General features: G+C 39.3%; 1 protein-coding gene across 6 annotated transcripts in view; it reads left to right on the plus strand.

Moving 5' to 3' along the window:
- TRPM3 (transient receptor potential cation channel subfamily M member 3) overlaps positions 1-18,232 on the plus strand; it is a 505,408-nt gene that overhangs the window by 343,945 nt on the left and 143,231 nt on the right. For all 6 annotated transcript variants that reach the window (XM_061200350.1, XM_061200352.1, XM_061200346.1 and 3 more), the window contains one exon: positions 5,973-6,096. In XM_061200350.1, the coding sequence (XP_061056333.1) occupies positions 5,973-6,096 (124 nt within the window). The remainder of the gene's footprint in view (positions 1-5,972; positions 6,097-18,232) is intronic.

An 18,232-nucleotide genomic window follows, 5' to 3' on the forward strand; every position in this document is an offset into this window, starting at 1 on the left:
AGAACCAACAACGAACTATGTACTCTTCTAGAGCTTAGGTACAGGAAGTGTTAAGATGCATTCACTCCTTCAAGGAGTTCATAATCTACTGGAGGGAGACATACATGTAAACAAATAATTCCCATACAATATAATAGTAGTAATTAATATGTATCCAGTGCTATGGGAACATCAAGAGAGTGGTAATCAGAGACTTCCACACAGGAGGTGGACTTGGAGCTGAATTATGAATGATGAGCCTGAGTGACGGGATCAGATGTAGAGAGTATTTCAAGCAGCAGGTACAGCAAGTTCAAGGGCATAGAAGCATGCAAGAGTCGGGTGTGTTTGGGTGATAATAGCATTTTATAGAATATGTGTGAGAGAGTTGCAGGGGATGAGCCTAGCTGGGAGAGAGACCATGATAAGCCTTAAATGCCATATGCAAGTTGAGATGTTATCTTGCTAGTGATGGGAAGCTATTGCAGGGTTTTAAGAAGGATATGATAGAATCTTATTTGCCTTGTAAGAGAACCATTCAATCAACACTGTGGGGAATATAGTAGAGGACATAGAGAAGAAACCAATTAGTGATCTGTTGGTACCATTTGCATGAGTCACCTCTGCCTGAATTCTTGGCCCACAAAATTATCAACACAATAAATAAATACTGTTTTACATTGCTAAGGTTGGGGTGTGTTACCTATTAATAAATGACCAGAATATGTTGACACACAATCCTGTGAGTTCCTTGAGGCTAGGACTGAATAGTATTCATCTCTCTACCTCTAGCATAGTGCCTGGCACATAGTAAACACAATATTGTTTGTTGAGTGAATGAGTGAATGAATGTTTAGGTGCTGCCTGCATGGGATGTTTGCAAGGCTCCATTATAATTAAACCTCCAAATCTAAGTATCTCTGTCTCAAATGTAAGAAAGAATGGTGATCTCTGACCTCTCTGAAGTCAGAAAGTTATTTCTCCGACTGCATACCTGGCGAGCCCAGTGGTATAAGGATTGGAGTGTCCTTATACCGCTGGGCTTTCCAGGTATGCAGAGCACTGTTGATCCCAGGGGAGAGCTCTGCATTACACACAGAGGCCCTGGCCACGGGTTGTGCTACTTGACAAGAAGGGCTGGTCAGTGATGCTTTCCTAAGGAGCATTGTAGGACTGAGCTCTAATAATAGCAAATGTTTACATAGGACTTGCTGTGTGTCAGGCACTTTTCTAAGCATTTTGCAAAGATTAATCCATTTAACATTCACAAGTCTATAAGTACTATTATAATTCCTATTTTACATATACAAAAAATATGACTTGGAAATACTAAGTAATTTGCACAAGATCACACAGCTAGAAGTGACAGTTGAACTCCAGACATCCTGGCCCTGGTGACCATGATGCTTTTATTCATGATGCTCTCCTGCCTCTCTGGGAAGAATCATGCTGTTACTTGTGACCTCAGCCATTTGGGAAGAACTGATAACTTTTACTAAAGAAGAAAGAGAAGGAGAAAGGGAAGAGAAGAAAAGAAAAATACCAGTCTCTGTGACCTTAGACAAGGCATGTAAACTTTCTGTGCCCTAATGTTGTATTTAGTAATTTGCTTTGGTTTCAAGCAAATGATAAAATTTCTTTTTTTTAGACCATTAGAGGTTCCATGGGAAATGATGTTTTGTAAGTACCAAACAGTGGTATTATTAACAGTCATTTTTATTTATGCAAGTAAAATTTTCTCACATTGTATCTGAATAGGTTAATAGAGAGTGTCTGTGGGGGCATAAGAAGGGCCCCTCTCCTCAAAAGCCATTAGCCTAAGCCTAGCTGTTTGAGTCCGATTGAATTCTGAATGCGTTTTCCAATTTTTAAATCTAGGAACAAAACTCTGATATTGCAGGTAAATTCATTTTGAGAAAAATATGTACATGTGGGTTGAATTGCCAGCATTTGAACAGAATATTAGTAGCAAACTGTGGGAAGTTTTGTTGGTTACTCTGAGCACTGGATGAAACTGACCTATTTCAGATAACTCTGTGACTCATCTGAAAAGCTTCAGATCACAAGTACAGCATTTAAATGGAGACACAAATGCTGTAGTGTAGAGATTTTCCTCACTTCAATGACTACACTTCCTAATCAGAAAACCTTCTAATTTGAGGTGTACCAAAAATAGCATTGGTACATATGGAACCACAAATTAACAGTTTCCATAAATAGGCACCCCTTTGTCAAAGACCCAATTCTAAAACTAAAATTTTACATAATACTATGACCATGTTTTGGTGTCAAGAAATTTTTAGTCACTATTCTAGTGCCATAAAAAGAAATCTAAAATGAGCTTATTTCTATTTTTTGCTCATGATTAAATATAACAGTCAAGATTTTTAAATCATTCCAGTGTTGTGCAGAAAAAAATATGCGAAGAGCTAGGAAAGTAATAATTTCAAGAAAGTAGGCCTCCCAGTATCATAAGGAGTATAGTCACAAAATAAGAAAGGTGCGGTGGAGAAGACAGAGTAAGAATTTGTGCCAAATGGAAATCATCTAGGTCAGCATAGAAAATACTTGTGGAAAATTAGAAGCAAATGTAATCTTCAGTGTACTTTGTCGTTGTCCTCGTTTACCAGTTTCCCCTTATCTTCTCCAAACGTGTCTGATTTCCTTCAGATATTTTCTATGTAACTAAAAGGAAAAGCAATTTCCTACAACACATACACGCAAATGTCTACCTCCAGTGCAGATGAGTAGGAAAGTGAAAGGCATATTTATAGATTACAATCAGGAAAAGCAACACTGTGGAAGGAAGGCTGAATTCAGTAGACCCAACTGAAGCACTGAGATGATCAAGCTTTGTGACTTTGCACACATCATTTCACCTCTTTGGGCCACAGTCTCCTCTTCTGCAAAATGGAATTAATACCTGCTTTTCTCACAGATTGTTATGAAGAGCAAATGAGATTATCTCTGTGAAGCCCATTGTGTGTCATAAACACTGCTGCACTATGAACACATCAAACCATTATACAGTATCTTTTTAAAAACAATATTAAACTCTCTGCAAAGAGTATGGGACCTAAAACCTGTCATTTCTCTGTCAAAAGGGGGGATTTGTAAGTGTTTGTGAGCTGTGAAAGGCAAAGAAGCATCAATAATGAAATTTTCCTCTTGATGCAATCAGAAGGACAGAAAAAGAAGTAAACCAGGAATAACAGTTATTTAATGTTTAATGAGTATAACCTAATGCTTTGAAAGGACCAAATCACCTTTGTTCAACCTAAATTCATCTCAGCTCCAACAGTGACAGTTTTCCTACACTCTGGAAAACACCAACCTAGAGAATTCTTGTACTTCTAGAAGTAGAATCCATGGTTTTTGTTGCTAAATGATTTAACCAAAGCCACAATTTCAGTCAGTTGCAAAATTGGACTAGAAAGTATAAGATGCTTAGTGTCTTTCAGCTCTCCTAGCCACTGAAGCCCACAATCAGCTAAGTTGTACATCATTTCTGAATTTTACAAAGCGACAGACTGGGTACAAGTGACAGACAGATCCCTCAAACAGTTAATGACCTCAGGGAACTGGGATTTCATTACAGATGGTTGGCAATAGAAAACAAATTTTGAGTTGTCAAAATTAAACACCTGCAGATGAATGATTGGATCTATCAAGTGGCTAATCAGGAGAGTCTTTTCTGTTGTTAATCATGTACAACCTTCATGTACACTTGATATTGCAAAAACCTCTAGACTGTCAGGTAGACACATGCCCAGGTATGAGTGCTCATGTCTTGACTCTTACAGAAAATTAATTGGCAACACAAATGTAATCATGTTACTCTCCAACTTAAATCCTTAAATGGTTCTCCTTGCCTGGGGGATAAAATCCAAAATCTCTAACACAGTCTTGAAAATTTCCCATGATCTTGCCCTTGCTTACCCCTTCTGCAGCCTCATCTTGTTCCATTCTTTCTTTTGCTCTGTGCTCTAGCCATACTGGCCTTCTTTATTTTCTCCAAACTAGGCCTATTCATGCTGTTTTGTTTGCCAAATATGCTCTTACCTAGCCCCCAGCCCCACCCCCATCCCACCCCCTTCAAGTGCTAATGCTCCTCCATTCTTCAAGTCTCAGATAAAAGAGCACTTCCTCAAAGAAGTCTGCCCTGAACCCCTTAGATTAGATTGTATTCAACTGTCACAAGCTTCTCTGCTTCTTGACCACTGTAAATTATAGTTGAATTGCTGGATCGTGTCTTTCTACTCCACTGGTGTGTAAGCCCATTGAAGGCTGTGAGTGTGTATATCTCATCTATCCCTGTAGCCCTGGCATGCACCACAGTGTCTGGCACTAAATAGACATCACTAAGCAATTGTTGAATGAATGAATGAATGGATGGTTTCAGAGTGGTTCACAACTAAGAGTACAGAGTCCTCCAGAATAATTCAGTAATCTTGAGAGGATTTGGTATCATTTTTCAACTTTATCTGGATCATTCTCTTTTTCTGAATGTATATGTTCATGATATAAATCTTCCTGGGGGGCCAAAAGGGTAACCCAATCCTCCATCAAGGTGAGTGACATTCCAGGATCCTTGGTATAATTCTGTCGTGGAGAGTGCACCTGCCTCAAAGTAGGGCCACCATAATATCCAGCCTTGTGGGTCTAGGTGAATCTTCACACAATCCTGGGGCACAGCAGGTCAGTGATATGAAGACATTCTCAAACCTCTCATCTTGCTTTCTTTTAAGAAACAAAATTTGTCCTGCTTTCATGTAAATGAAATTTTATAATTTCCTGCTCCAGTAGCCACAGTGATGAAGAGAGGCAGTGGTGTATTGCGAGGTGTAATACGAGGCAGCATGGTGTAGTGGAAAGGGCACTGGACAAGGAATCAGAAGAACTAGGTTCTGGTTTTGACTGTGCCACTTGTTTTCTGAGTGACCTTAAGCATCTGGCTCTTTCTGGCTAAAATATCCTTCCCTTTTGAATTGGACAGATCTCTTGTCTATCAAGTTTCTGTAGGCACCAAATGAGATAATAATTATAGTATACTATTTTATCTAGGAGTTGTTGGTACTTCATGTGTGAAGGCAATTTGTAAACTGTAAAATACTAGGCAAATTATGATAATTTTGTCACTAGTCCTTAAGAGCAGTTTTATCTTCCTGATTTTGAATAGTATCTATTAATACAAAGTGAATTTTCATTCCTGCTATTTGATGGCTGATAGAGATAGACCAGTTCTCTCCAGGCTAGTGATAAAGGAGTTAAAATTAATTGTGATTAGTCCATATGCAAGAGATAATTGAGCTTTAACTTGATATGATGCACCTTCCTTGTTTTAATTCACTCCTCTATAATATGAAAACTATCTTTAAATAAAGTAGTCAATATAATACCTCTTTATGGGTCAGACTCTTGTTGGCAAACAACACAGCAAAAGTTCAACATAAATAGTGAGGACCTGAATTGTGGGCCAGATCAGCTACTACCTTCATGGAATGATATTAGAGGAAACATAAGTCCTATTTCTCCTCATTGATACTCAGAAATCCCTTACTGAGACAAAATTTTTCTTTCCACAGTTAGACATGAAGCTGAAATTTAAATCTCCTTCAAATAAGTAATATATTAATAGTAAAGTATTACCAAGATGCAAAGGATTAATTGAAGGTATTTTTTTGATAGCACTTGAGCAAGAGGGCATTAGACATATGCCATGTAAAAGAAAAAAGAGAGAGCCAAAAAAGAACTAAATCCATCTTCTTCCTTTACTCATTTAGGTACTGAGATGTTGAAATGGATTTATTTTTAAATGTACTTTTTAAAAAAAATTATCACAATCAAAATAACTGCTATGGAAAAAAAATATGGGAAGAAATAACTCCTATCTAAAGTAAATCCTCGTAACGCTTTCTCATGTTCTATGTTTGTCAGAAATATGTACTAAATAGGAGCTGAGTTAACCCGCTTTCAACATTTTTTCACTGCAGACTTATAAACGAATCTTTGAGGGACCAGCTGTTGGTGACCATACAGAAGACTTTCACATACACTCGAACCCAAGCTCAGCACCTGTTCATCATCCTCATGGAGTGCATGAAGAAGAAGGAATTGGTAGGTAACAGTGTGTCTGTGGGTGGCAGAGACCTCCCCACATTCCCTCTGTGTGTTTAACCATTTTCTTGAATCACACACCCCCTGTTTCTCCTTTCTGGCCAAGCTCACAACCATCCTCAGCCTCCACTGGCCCCTGTAGCTTCCTCCCTTCAGTAGCTAAGAAACTTTTCTGCCTGGATCTAATGAAGTGTGGGCAGCAGGGTTCTAGCATCATTTGCTATTGAAGCTCACCTGAATGCTCCGATTGCCTCAACCCAATGAGGCGAAGAGAACACGGGTTTCGTCTTGGAAAATGCTTCAGTTGATACTCTCTTAGGTTTGGAGTTTCACTTGACTTGTGAGTCGTGAATCACTGATGTGCTTAGTATCAATGATCTTAGTGACACAGGGTCCAGGCTAATCTGTTCATCTGTACAGGTGGAAAATGGAGAAACGTAGCCAAGGAAGGGTGGGAATTTCTGTAATTTCCGAAGTGTCCTTCAATAACTACTGAAACATTTCTTACATCTGGGGAAAATGTCTTAGAAGTGTGTCAGCACAGAGACCTTCTGTTAGGGTGCACAGAAATAACCTGAGCTAACACTGAAGGAGTAGGCAGAGTGCCAGATCTTTCCATATATTAGCTCATGTGATCTTGGCAACTGTCCCAATGTGAGAGGTACAGTAATTATCCTCACCTTACAGAAACCCAAAGTCACCTGATGAGTAAATCAGGAACTAGACTAAAAACCATTGGTATTTCATCTCTGTGGGAAGTATTTTTATTCAGAAATTGTCTCATTGAAGCAAATGTAGTGAATCGCCCACTCTGGGTCGATTTGAGGTGGGCCCCAGTGAGAGGAGACTATTCTCAAAGGCCACGTGAGCCCACCTGCTGATGGGGAGGCAAAGGAGCAGTTCAGACCTGAGCAGCAGCCTCACTCAGGCTTTGACGATCTCAAAGTCTGCGTAGGCATCCTGGAATGATTATCTCCGGAGACATAGGGCGGCACTGCTCCTCCAGAGGGGCACCAGGGCCAGACCCTAAAAGGCTCAACCACAGGGAGGTAGGTGGTGAGGAGAAGAACTAGAGAGAGCTGCCTGCAGCCTGCTCCCCACTAGACTATAGCTCCCTGGGCCTGGGCTGGAACTGTCTTGCTCATGATGGTGTCCCTATGTATGTGACAGTGGCTGGCACGCACAGGTGCTCACTGAGGCTGCCAGGAGGGAGGGAAGGAGGCAATTTCTGAGTTTAAGGAACTAAATATTTAGAAAAAAAAAGATTTGATTCAAATAAACAAGATCCAACTCCAGAAAGCATCACACAGCCTTTGTGAAAAGCCTTCCAGCAGCTTCTAGGTTTGGGATGAGAGAGAGGAGTGAGGTGAGGAGAATGGGACAACACCTCTAATCCTTGAGTATCCAACCTAAGTAGTCTGGCCGCCCTGCAGAGGGAAGCCCACGTGCAGACTGGGTTCACAGTCATGACTGCTGGTGTCCCAGCAGAGCCTCTGTCAATCCTGAAAGTGCCACTGGCGTCCTCCCATCTCGGAGGCAGTTAGCTCACAGCATTTCAGCCCATGTGCTTCCTGCACTCCCAAGGAGGGCATGAAACTGAGCTTCTGCATGCTTGCAGCAGGGATTTTCTCCTAACTGAGGATTAATGATTTTCCAACGCTAAGGCCAATGACTGAAAGTTTACCAGAACTATGCATTTCAGCAGTCCTGCAAGTTTCCTAGAAAGGCAGTCAGGCTCAAAATTCTAGGAACCAGTTAGAAGTCATAAAATCAAATGAGGTTGAATGTACTTTTCTGGGTAATTTATAGGGCTGTTCCCTGGGATTCTTTCTGTCTGATAATTATCTTGTTGCTTAATCATGGCCCCTGCTGTAAGGTCAGCTGCATTTTCACGCGAGATATTTATTCTAAGAAACGTAAGGTATCCCTAGATCTAGGCTAAGGACATGTGATCTTAACAAGCAGTAAATTGTCCTGATTTCCATCCACATCTGGACAGAAATTAGGATTTTTTAAATCATAAATGTAATTAAAATAATTTCCATTTTTGAAGGACTATGTGTGTGGACAGTACTAGATGCTTTAGAAAGGAGGTGGAAGGAGGTAGGCATTATTCTTCTCCTTTTGAAAGAAACAGGGGAGGGAACTGAGGCTGGGGAGGTGAGGAGATATGTGCACAGCCAGGAAGAGCCACACCAGGTCTGTCCTGCTGCAGAGCCCAGGTATCTTTTCCATGCCGCCTGGCTTAGCACACACAACAGCATTGCACAGGGAGCCCCTCTTCACTTTTACATCCTTCAAGTTGCTTTTTTTTTTTTCTTTTCTCAATTAGGTAGTCTAGAGTTTTTATTCCCCTATTGGAGATTTAATCCATCAAGAATTAGGTACAGAGTTTCTTTGCAACTTTTTTTTAAATTGAAGTACAGTTGATTTCCAGTGTTTCAGGTATACAGCAAAATGATTCAGTTTTATATATATATAAAGAATTTTCAGATTCTTTTCCATTATAGGTTATTACAAGATATTGAATATAGTTCCCTGTGCTATACAGTAGGTCCTTGTTGGTTATCTATTTTATATATAGTAGTGTATATCTGTTAGTCCCAAATCGCTAATTTATCCCTCCTCCCCTTTCCTCTTTGGTAACCATAAGTTTGTTTTCAAATAAGTTCCTTTATATCATTTTTTTAGATTCCACATATAAGTGATAGCATATGATGTTGGTCTTTCTCTGTCTGACCTACTTCACTTAGTATGTTATTCTCTAGGTCCATCCATGTTGCTGCAAATGGCATTCTTTCTTTCTTTTTTTATGGCTGAGCAATATTCCGTTGTGTGTATGTGTGTATATATGTATGTATGTATATATATATATATATATATATATATATATATATATATATATATATATACCACATCTTCTTTATCCATTCATCTGTTGATGGACATTTAGGTTGCTTCCATGTCTTGGCTATTATAAATAATGCTGCTATGAACATCGGGGCGCATGTTTCTTTTTGAATTAGTGTTTTTGTCTTTTCTGGGTATATATGCCCAGGAGTGGGATTGATAGATCATGTGGTAACTCTATTTTTAGTTTTTTAAAGAACCTCCATACTGTTCTCCGTAGTGGCTGCAACAGTTTACATTTCCACCAATAGTGAAGGAAGGTTCCTCTTCAAGTTTCTTTTGATTTCCTTTACAAATGAAGTGGGATGTCATATCCTGAGGTCAACCTAACCATTCATTGCCAAGTTCAACTTAGGGATTTGGTTCTAGAGCTGATCGTACATCTTTCTCATCCCAGTATCCTATTAACTATGTCATAAAAATCTGCACTATAGATGCTTGTGAAACCCAGGCCTCTGGGCTGTGTGGCCTTATGGAAAATATGCATTGATGGGCCCTTTGTGTGAGTACTTTCTACTAACTTCATATTGTTCTTGAAGAAATTCACTTCTCCTCTGCTTACTTCCCAACTTGGGTCAAAACACCTGAAATCCTGTCATCTTCTGAGAAGATATATCCCTCTAGAAACCAAGCCATGAGCTAAATTCCATCATTGTTATTCAGGAAAAAAATAAAAATAAAGCAATAAAAACTGTCCACAGCCAGTATAGTAATTTGGGGGCAAATGTAAGGGATCAGTGGCCCTCCACCTCTTTCCTCTCAAGAGGGATCTGGTCATAAAGAACATCAGGACAGGAAAAGTGGCATAGCATACCCTGAGGCTGATTGCGTGTGTAGAAACCATAGAGCCTTTTAGTTCCAGAGGACAGTGCCACCTCCTGCCTCTTGGAGCTCCTGCCTGCCCTCTGAGCTCCTGCAGAAGCCTCCCCCCATCACCACTTCCAACCCACCAGTGCCAGGCTGGGCAGTACCTGTGCTCCTGACACTCTGTAGTGATGGGGTACTGGTCAGACTCAGCAATGTAAGCCCCATGGTACGTGTGGCCCTAAACAAGTCATGGTGGAGGATGGCACCCACCTGGCTCCTAGTTCACTACTTCCATTTACACACTGATGGCTCCTCTAATTTGCTACCCTTCTCTCCCAGCTGTTGGACCTCCTAGGGGCCAGTGCTGTTCATCTGGCCACCACTTCCCAGTCACACCTGAGGATCATGTCTCCACTCAAAACTGATGCTGCTCTAAAATCCAACACTTTAAATTCCATTCTCACCTCCAAATACAGTCACCCTCCCCTCCCCCCACCACCATCACTTTATTCATATCAAACTTGAATGCCAAGCTTTTCCATAATTTGCTAGTCTGAGATCAAATTCTTGAGATCATCCATGTGGAAGCATATTTTAAAGTGTGGTTTTCTTTGTCCTTCTAGTTGAGAGTCCAAGCCATCACTCCCAAAGCTGAGTCATTGGTTCTAATTCAGTTAGGTCTTCAGTCATACTGGGCAATCTCTTTATTCATCTCTAGTCAATTCAGGATGTACAGGAATGAAGATAAACTGATTTTTTAAAGACATCAGATGTCAAGAATCTACCAAGGATGTCTACAGGTATAGAGAAGAGGTAGTTTGGGGAGAATCGGAGGGGACCTGGTACCCACCTTTCTTTGGAAAATGATGGACACATGCAACCTGAGAAGCTAAATTTAAGGAATAGGTCACTATTATGTCCTAGCAGCTGAAGCTATAGCATCTCAATATCATCACATTCTCACTTGGGTAGGGCACCTTAAGGCAAGGAAAAGCCAAGGACATAGAAATGTGCTAATGGAATAAACTGAAGCAAAGATATTAGGTCATCAGGTTTGTGTCCTTTTCAGTAACTTCTCTGTAGCATTGATGCTGTTAACTCCTCTTCCCTCTTCCAAGTTACATTCCTGAGGAGTCAATGATGTTAGACTCTGTAGATTCTGTTTCCTTGCCATTTCTCTTACAGTTCATTTATCTTTCTATTGCTAGTTCCCCTTCTTCCTCCCCATACTATAAAAAGATGTTTATCAAAGATTAGTTCTTGGCTCTTTCCCCTTTCATTCATTATTCTGACTTCAGTTATCATTTTGAGACAATTCCCAAATTACACATGTTAAGCCTTGTCTTCCTCCAGGCTCCTTCATTTCCAAAGTCCATGCTCTCAGACATTCCCTCATTCTTCCTTTCCTAACCTATCACTCTTCCCTATTAACATGGCTTCCCTAATCCAGTATCCCCGCAACAATCCATTTTATACACTGCAGAGGTTGTCAAACTTTTTTCTGTAAAGAGGCAGATGGTAAGTATGTTAGGTTTTGTGTACTACATACAGTTCTGTCACATAATTTTTGTTTGTTTGCTTATTTGTTTTTAAACCACCCTTTAAAATATAAAAACCATTCTCATCTTCCTGGCCACAGAAAAACAGGCCATGGACCAAATTTGACCCACAAGCTGTGGTTTGCTGACCCCTGCTATATAGTAATGCCAGATACTCTTGCTGGAGCAGAGAACCAATCACATCAGTCATTTGAATATGAAGTATAACGTTTTGCCTATAGTTCCAGTCTTACATTCCCTCACTTTTTTATGGACCCCTTACACTAACCAAACTAATCTTCTTGCAGTCATTTTTTTATTTCCTACTTCCCTGAATTTGTTCAAGTTTAGAACCCTCTCTTTAGCTGTAACCAGTTGTCAAACACATGCAAATACACATGCATGTACATGCACACGTGCACACACACACCTAGAAGACACCTCACTCCTTTATTTGTAACTCTCTTGTGGTACTTATCGTTTATACCTTAAGTTATTTATGTGTATCTCTAACTTCCCATGTAAGCTCTTAAGAGCAGAATCTCTGTCCAATTCGTTATTCTCACTCATCCCTGGTTGTACTTAGTAGCATAGCATATATGTAGCGGATGCTCAATAAATCTTTGTTTAATGGATGAGTGAGTGAATGAATGAATTCAGATAAATATACATTAAGGCAGAAAGATACATATTCAGTATCCATAAATTGCCCTAGAATTTTCATTAACACAGCAGCATGTCTCCTTAGGGCGTCGTAGATTTGGTTTATGGACGTAGATTTGATTCAGGGCCATCTGCTTAAGTTGCTCTACCTATGGGAGGTATCCCAATGCAGTGGTTATGAGGAGCAAGCTGTAGAAGCAGACAAGTCTGGATTCCAATTCTGGCTTCAGCACTCAAGAGACTTAACTTCCATTAAGCCCCAGGGCCCTCAGCTTTTAAAGAGAGTGATAATAATACCTATGTGTTCCAGGATCTGCCACATTTAGAGCTTCTTCCTTACTGGTACAGATTATGCTTTGATTCTTTTTTTTCTAACCACAATGAGACAAATGTCACAATACCAAAAGATTAAAACTGGCACGAGGATTTCACATGCCCTATTCTATGCCCTACCAAGTCCAAGGCCAAGCAGTACCCAGACGTCACTCACATGGCTTCTTGTCCTCTGCTTGATGGTCCCAGGCTCCAGAGCTGATGAATATCCGCTAGACACTGGGGAAGGCAACAGAGGGGTGTTTTCTGTGCCTTACAGGTGAGTCTTTGGAGGCCCAACTCTGCTACCTTCCAATGCAGGGAGATGTATTACTTTTATGAGGGCATATGTAAAGCATATGCTGATGTCCCATCACAACTCTCTAACCACATTTGGGAAACTGAGAGACAACTCTCTACTTGTCATTTCATAGATTCATAAAAACCAAGCAAGCATGACTTCTAAACAAACAGGTTTCCTCTCCTTTCGCAGATGGGTATCCTATATCTGAGGAAGAACCACAAAGTGCAAGATGTTCCTTGCTTAGAAAAATAGATGTTTGTAAGACTCTTAATACCATAGACAGGAGCAGTTAGTGTACCTTGACGCATTGATATCTTAGCATCATGTAGGAGATATTCCTGAAGATCCCAGTTACCCCTCCACCACCCTGGGATGCTGGGAGAGTTGAGTGTTTCAGCCTGTGCAAAGAATGTTGGCACAGTTTGTGGCTCCTAGGAAATACTCAATAACCTCAGCTATCATTACAGTTATACGACAAGTCACTACAGATGCTAATTAGAGTACAAGTACAGATACCTGCTCTTACCCTTGTTTTTTCCCTAGTCCTGTTGATAGTTATAATTGTTACTGGGGCACAGTTTGACTTGAGTCACTTGTCATCCACCTTCATGTTCCGTCTTCCTTCCTTGCTCATCACCATGGACAGAGAGGACAGACAAGAGGAAACATATTTATATGTAAACTCCCATGTGATAGGAGAGGAGTGAGCCTGCGCCTTCCCTGTTTAACACCAATGGCCAAACAAGTGCAGTAGATCTCGTGTGGTCATGAAGGGAAAAAAACCTCTTAGAGCTGAAGAAAGGCTTTTTAGGCCAAACGGCTGAAAGTCATAAAGTCAGGTATCAAGTTTAGAAAACAGTTCTCTCTAACACAGTGTATGGGGAGAAATAGAAATGCTCTTTGAGATCAATGCTGAATTGTACCTAGCTCCTTTTAAGTTCATTTGACTATCATCGTAACAATTTAAATCCAAACGTCTTAAATGAGATGGAAAGAGGATAGAGGAGAAATATTGTTCCATTAAAAATGTTTCCATATTAGTTCTCAAAACACACTGAGTTACTGATTAATTTTTGGAAGTTCTGAAACTCTTTTAGGTGATAGAATATCACTATTCTAGGAATAAGGATGATGAAGGCTTTGGAGTCAGTTTGCCTGGCTTCAAATCCCAGATCTGTCATTTAATACTTGGCATTAGCAAGTTATTTAATCTCTTTAGTTTTCTCCTCCAGAAAGTTGAGATAATAATAATATTTATGTTATGGGGTTAATTATAAGGATTAAATGAGTTAATATATGTAAAGAACATAATAAGCATTCAATAAATACTTTTATTGTAACAATGATGATGATGTCTATATAGCACTTTATCTTTAACAAAGACAATTTTCTTGTCATCTTATTTGATACTACAATCAACCTTGCTAAGGTCAGTATTAGAATCTCCATTTTACAGAGAGAAACCAAGACTCAAAGACTTAAGTGACAGGCCCAACGTCGTGTAGCTTAGTCAGTGGCCACCCCAAGACTTGAACCAAGAACATCTTTCTGCAAGTCCTCTGCTCTTTCCACCATATTTCAGCTGATTCTATATTCAAAATATCAGGTATGACCAAGTTAAAATGACTTTAAAGTAGGAGCCAGTTTTCTCTTTCATTCCTAGAATAATCTGAACAAATATTTATTAGATTTTTAGAGTCCTGGAAGGAAAAAAAAGAATACACTGTTGGTTGATATTCCTGGAATGCCCTCTGCCCCTGTAGCCATTATATTCCTACAAGGAAAATGTAAGTACAATGTCCAAATCACTTGAAATTTCTACATCAAGGGCAAAGTGAAATTATTCTTTTCCAGCATAATATCTTAATCAGACCAACTAGAAGTCCCAATTAGTGATCAACTCTCCTATGTCTTCTCACAAAATATTCATTGAAATAAAAAAGAAATTTGAAGGAAATGTCATTTACACAATTCCTTGCCAAGACAGCTGATCGTAACACCTTTCATTTAATGATGTATAATAACACTTTATAATAGACAAAGGTCTGTTGCATTCCTTGTGTCATTTGAGCTGCACAACAATGGGACAAGAATCATGTGTATTTTTCAGCTAACCAGAAAAATTAAACAAATTGGGAAAGACCAGAGAAGTATACAGAAAATGGCCATCTGATTTTCAACCCCACTATGCAGGTCTCACATTCTCTCTCATAACCAATAAAAATGCATAGAATTTTAATGCTTCTGACTTTTTTCAACCATATTCATTAAATATTAGTAGATTAAGGCAAAGGGAAAATATAGCAAGCATTAAAATATAAATAATTAAATATAAATAATGCACAAAAATAAACATATTATTGTATTATTTTATTCCTTTAGGAGCTGACTTACTAAATGGTTTACATGACAATTGGTTTGAGTTCCAACTCTAGGAAGACTGCATCTCACCTCCAGTCTGCATTTTCCCTCTGCCTCCCTGGTCCAGGGTCTCACCATGTTCACCTAGACCATTGGTGTCTGCTTGGTCTCACCACCACCAGGCTCTCCATTCCAACTGACACTCAACTGCTGAAGGATTCCTTTTACAGAGCACTCTCATAACATAACCTCCCACCCACTCAGAAGTCCCCATCGCACTCTCTAGTGTTTCCCAAAGTGAAGAATACCTACTGCTGATTGCATGAGATCATTTCAGGTAGAATGCAAATTCATATTTTTATTTTAGGAGATACAGTTTTTTGCATATGTATTTGAAATGATTACAATAAAATGCAAAGTATAAGTATATATTAAGCCTTTAAAAATATAAGTTTTAAAGGGGAATCAGTTTGAAAAAAAGATCTAATTGTCATGTTGGGATATAGATATGGCAAAAAGATGAAGATTGTACAAGGATGACTGTAGGCTGGAACATACTGGCTTTGAGAATTAAGTTGCAGTTTCTTAACCTAGCATTCAAGATCCTCCGTGATCCAGATCTAGTCCTCCTTTCCAGTCACAACTACCAGTACTACTACTCTTGTCCCTTATACTCTGGCCTCTCCATACCTAATTTTCTTTGAGGAAAAAGACTATGCCTTATACATCTTTCTGTATTTTGTGCAAGCTCTTGAATCCTCTCGCAAATGTTAAATGCAGTAGGCTCTACAAGCACCAGGATGGATTCTTCACCCCTACCCTACAGCCTATTCCCAAATAGGAATTTTTCTGTTGTAAATAGAAATACATGGGCTAGTGTTTTCCTTGAATTCAATAGGCTAACAATTCTTAGCCTAGTGTTCAAGAACAACTAGAAGTCTCTAGGGAGTTCTGTGAATCCCCTGAAAATATACATAAGATTCTGTGTGTTTGTGTACGCATTTCATAGAAAGAATGCATTCAATTCTCAGATTCCCCAAGGTACAAATAACCCCAAAGAGTTAAGAACCACTATATTAGAGACCTCTCCATGGCAGCAACCAAATTAGAATCATGGGAGCCATAAACATTGTCTCACATTCCTTTTAGTTCCTCAGAGATATCCCATTTGGATAAACATTTAAACTCTGAGCAATTTTTAAATGTGTGAACCTCCACATTTCTCAATAAGAGTTTTGTACACGTAATTTCTTCCATGCAAAACAGTCAATCATGCATCTCAGGAAGTCATCAGCTTATAAATGGGCTGTGATCCAAGGATCTATTTACAACCCAGAATCCATTTTCTCATAAAGCAATGTAAATAATTTAGCAAAATTCTGGTTTGCTATAAAGAGTCTGAGAACGAGAAACCAAGAAATGCAGTAGGAAAGAAGGAAAAGATTGTCATTCCCTTCTTTGGGACATCCCCATCTTGTTCCTCCAGTGTTACCCATCTCCCACCTCCTACAATTCCAAGTCCTCCCTGCAGAGCATCTTGTCTGGGAACCTGGAATCCCAGCAGCAGGAGTGATAGCCCTTTGATCTCCGTAACATACTTGAGCTTCCAATAGAGGAAACTTATTGAACCAAAGGAATTACTGATTAGGGGACTTTAAGGTAGTATAACAAATGAAGGGGGAAATACAGGTAGGAAGGGCAATGAAGAGGTAGGATGTTGAGTCTTTTTTGGAAATCTTCTGACGTCAACTGTCATATTCAAACTATTTCCAAACTCTGCTTCCTACAGCATCTTCATGATGGGTAAAGGCAAGGACAAAAAACATGCTGAATATGACAGGCACCAGCCCACCCTTTCTCTGTTTTAAATTCATCTTAGTTCTGTAACCCTTCTCCAGTAACAGTTCATTCAACTAAAGATCGTAGGACTAAAGTTTGAAAATCACTTCTCCAAAATAGGTGTTTCCCAGCTTATTCCCTTCCTCCACTTCTTTTTTTTCATAGCTCTTTTTTAAAAATTTTATTGAAATATAGTTGATTTACCATGTGTTAATTTCTGCTGTACAGCAAAGTGACTCAGTTATACATATTATATATATACTTTTTCATATTCTTTTTCATTATGGTTTATCACAGGATATAGCATATAGTTCCCTGTGCTATACAGTAGGTCCTTGTTGTTTATCCATCCTATGTATACTAATTTGCATCTGCTAATCCCAAACTCCCAATCTTTCCCTTCCCAACCTCACCTCCCCCTTGGCAACCACAAGTCTGTTCTCTATGTCTGTGAGTCTGTATCTGTTTCGTAGATACGTTCATTTGTGTCGTATTTTAGATTCGACATATAAGTGATATCATATGGTATTTGTCTTTCTCTTTCTGACTTAACTTCACTCAGTATGACAATCTCTAAGTCCATCCATGTTGCTTCAAATGGCATTATTTCATTCTTTTTTATGGCTGAATAATATTCTATTGTATATATATACCACATCTTCTTTATCCATTAATCTGTTGATGGACACTTAGGTTGCTTCCATGTCTTGGCTATTGTAAATAGTGCTGCTATGAACATAGGGGTGCATATGTCTTTTCAAACTATAGTTTTGTCCAGGTATATGCCCGGGAGTGGGATTGCTGGATCAAATGGCAACTCTATTTTTAGTTTTTTGAAGACCCTCCATACTGTTTTCCATAGTGGCTGCACCAATTTATACTCCCACCAACAGTGTAAGACACTTCCTCTACTTCTGATTCCACAATTTTACTCAAACATGTAAGTTTTGTTTTTGACCCACAGTGTTTGCAGGAGGAAGAGGGGAGTGGAGGGTTGGGGGGGAAATAAATGGGAAGGAGCTAGAGAGGCTGTTTATATGCGTGGATTATTTGTAAGCCAGGTTTCTGAGACCAGATACTTTCTGCTTTCTCTTCCATGCTAATCAATGTGTATAAAATACCTTCTATCATTTGATCTCATTCACCCACACTTCCTTCTATATTAGTATTTATGCTGCTTCTTATTAGATGTGAGGCTCAGTAAATGAATACATTCATCGAATTCCAAGGTTTCAGGCAGGGCCATTAGCCTGGTGTTGATCACATGTTGCCCAATATCTCATTCTCCCAATTCATGATCTGCCTTCCCCAAACCCAAACCTTGACCTGAGAAAATTTTTCCCAATCGGAAGACAAACATACACTGCATAAAGAGCACTCCTGCTACTATTATCTCTATCAT

Source organism: Eubalaena glacialis, chromosome 9 (assembly GCF_028564815.1).
Source record: "Eubalaena glacialis isolate mEubGla1 chromosome 9, mEubGla1.1.hap2.+ XY, whole genome shotgun sequence".
In the NCBI taxonomy this organism is placed as follows: Eukaryota; Metazoa; Chordata; class Mammalia; order Artiodactyla; family Balaenidae; genus Eubalaena; species Eubalaena glacialis.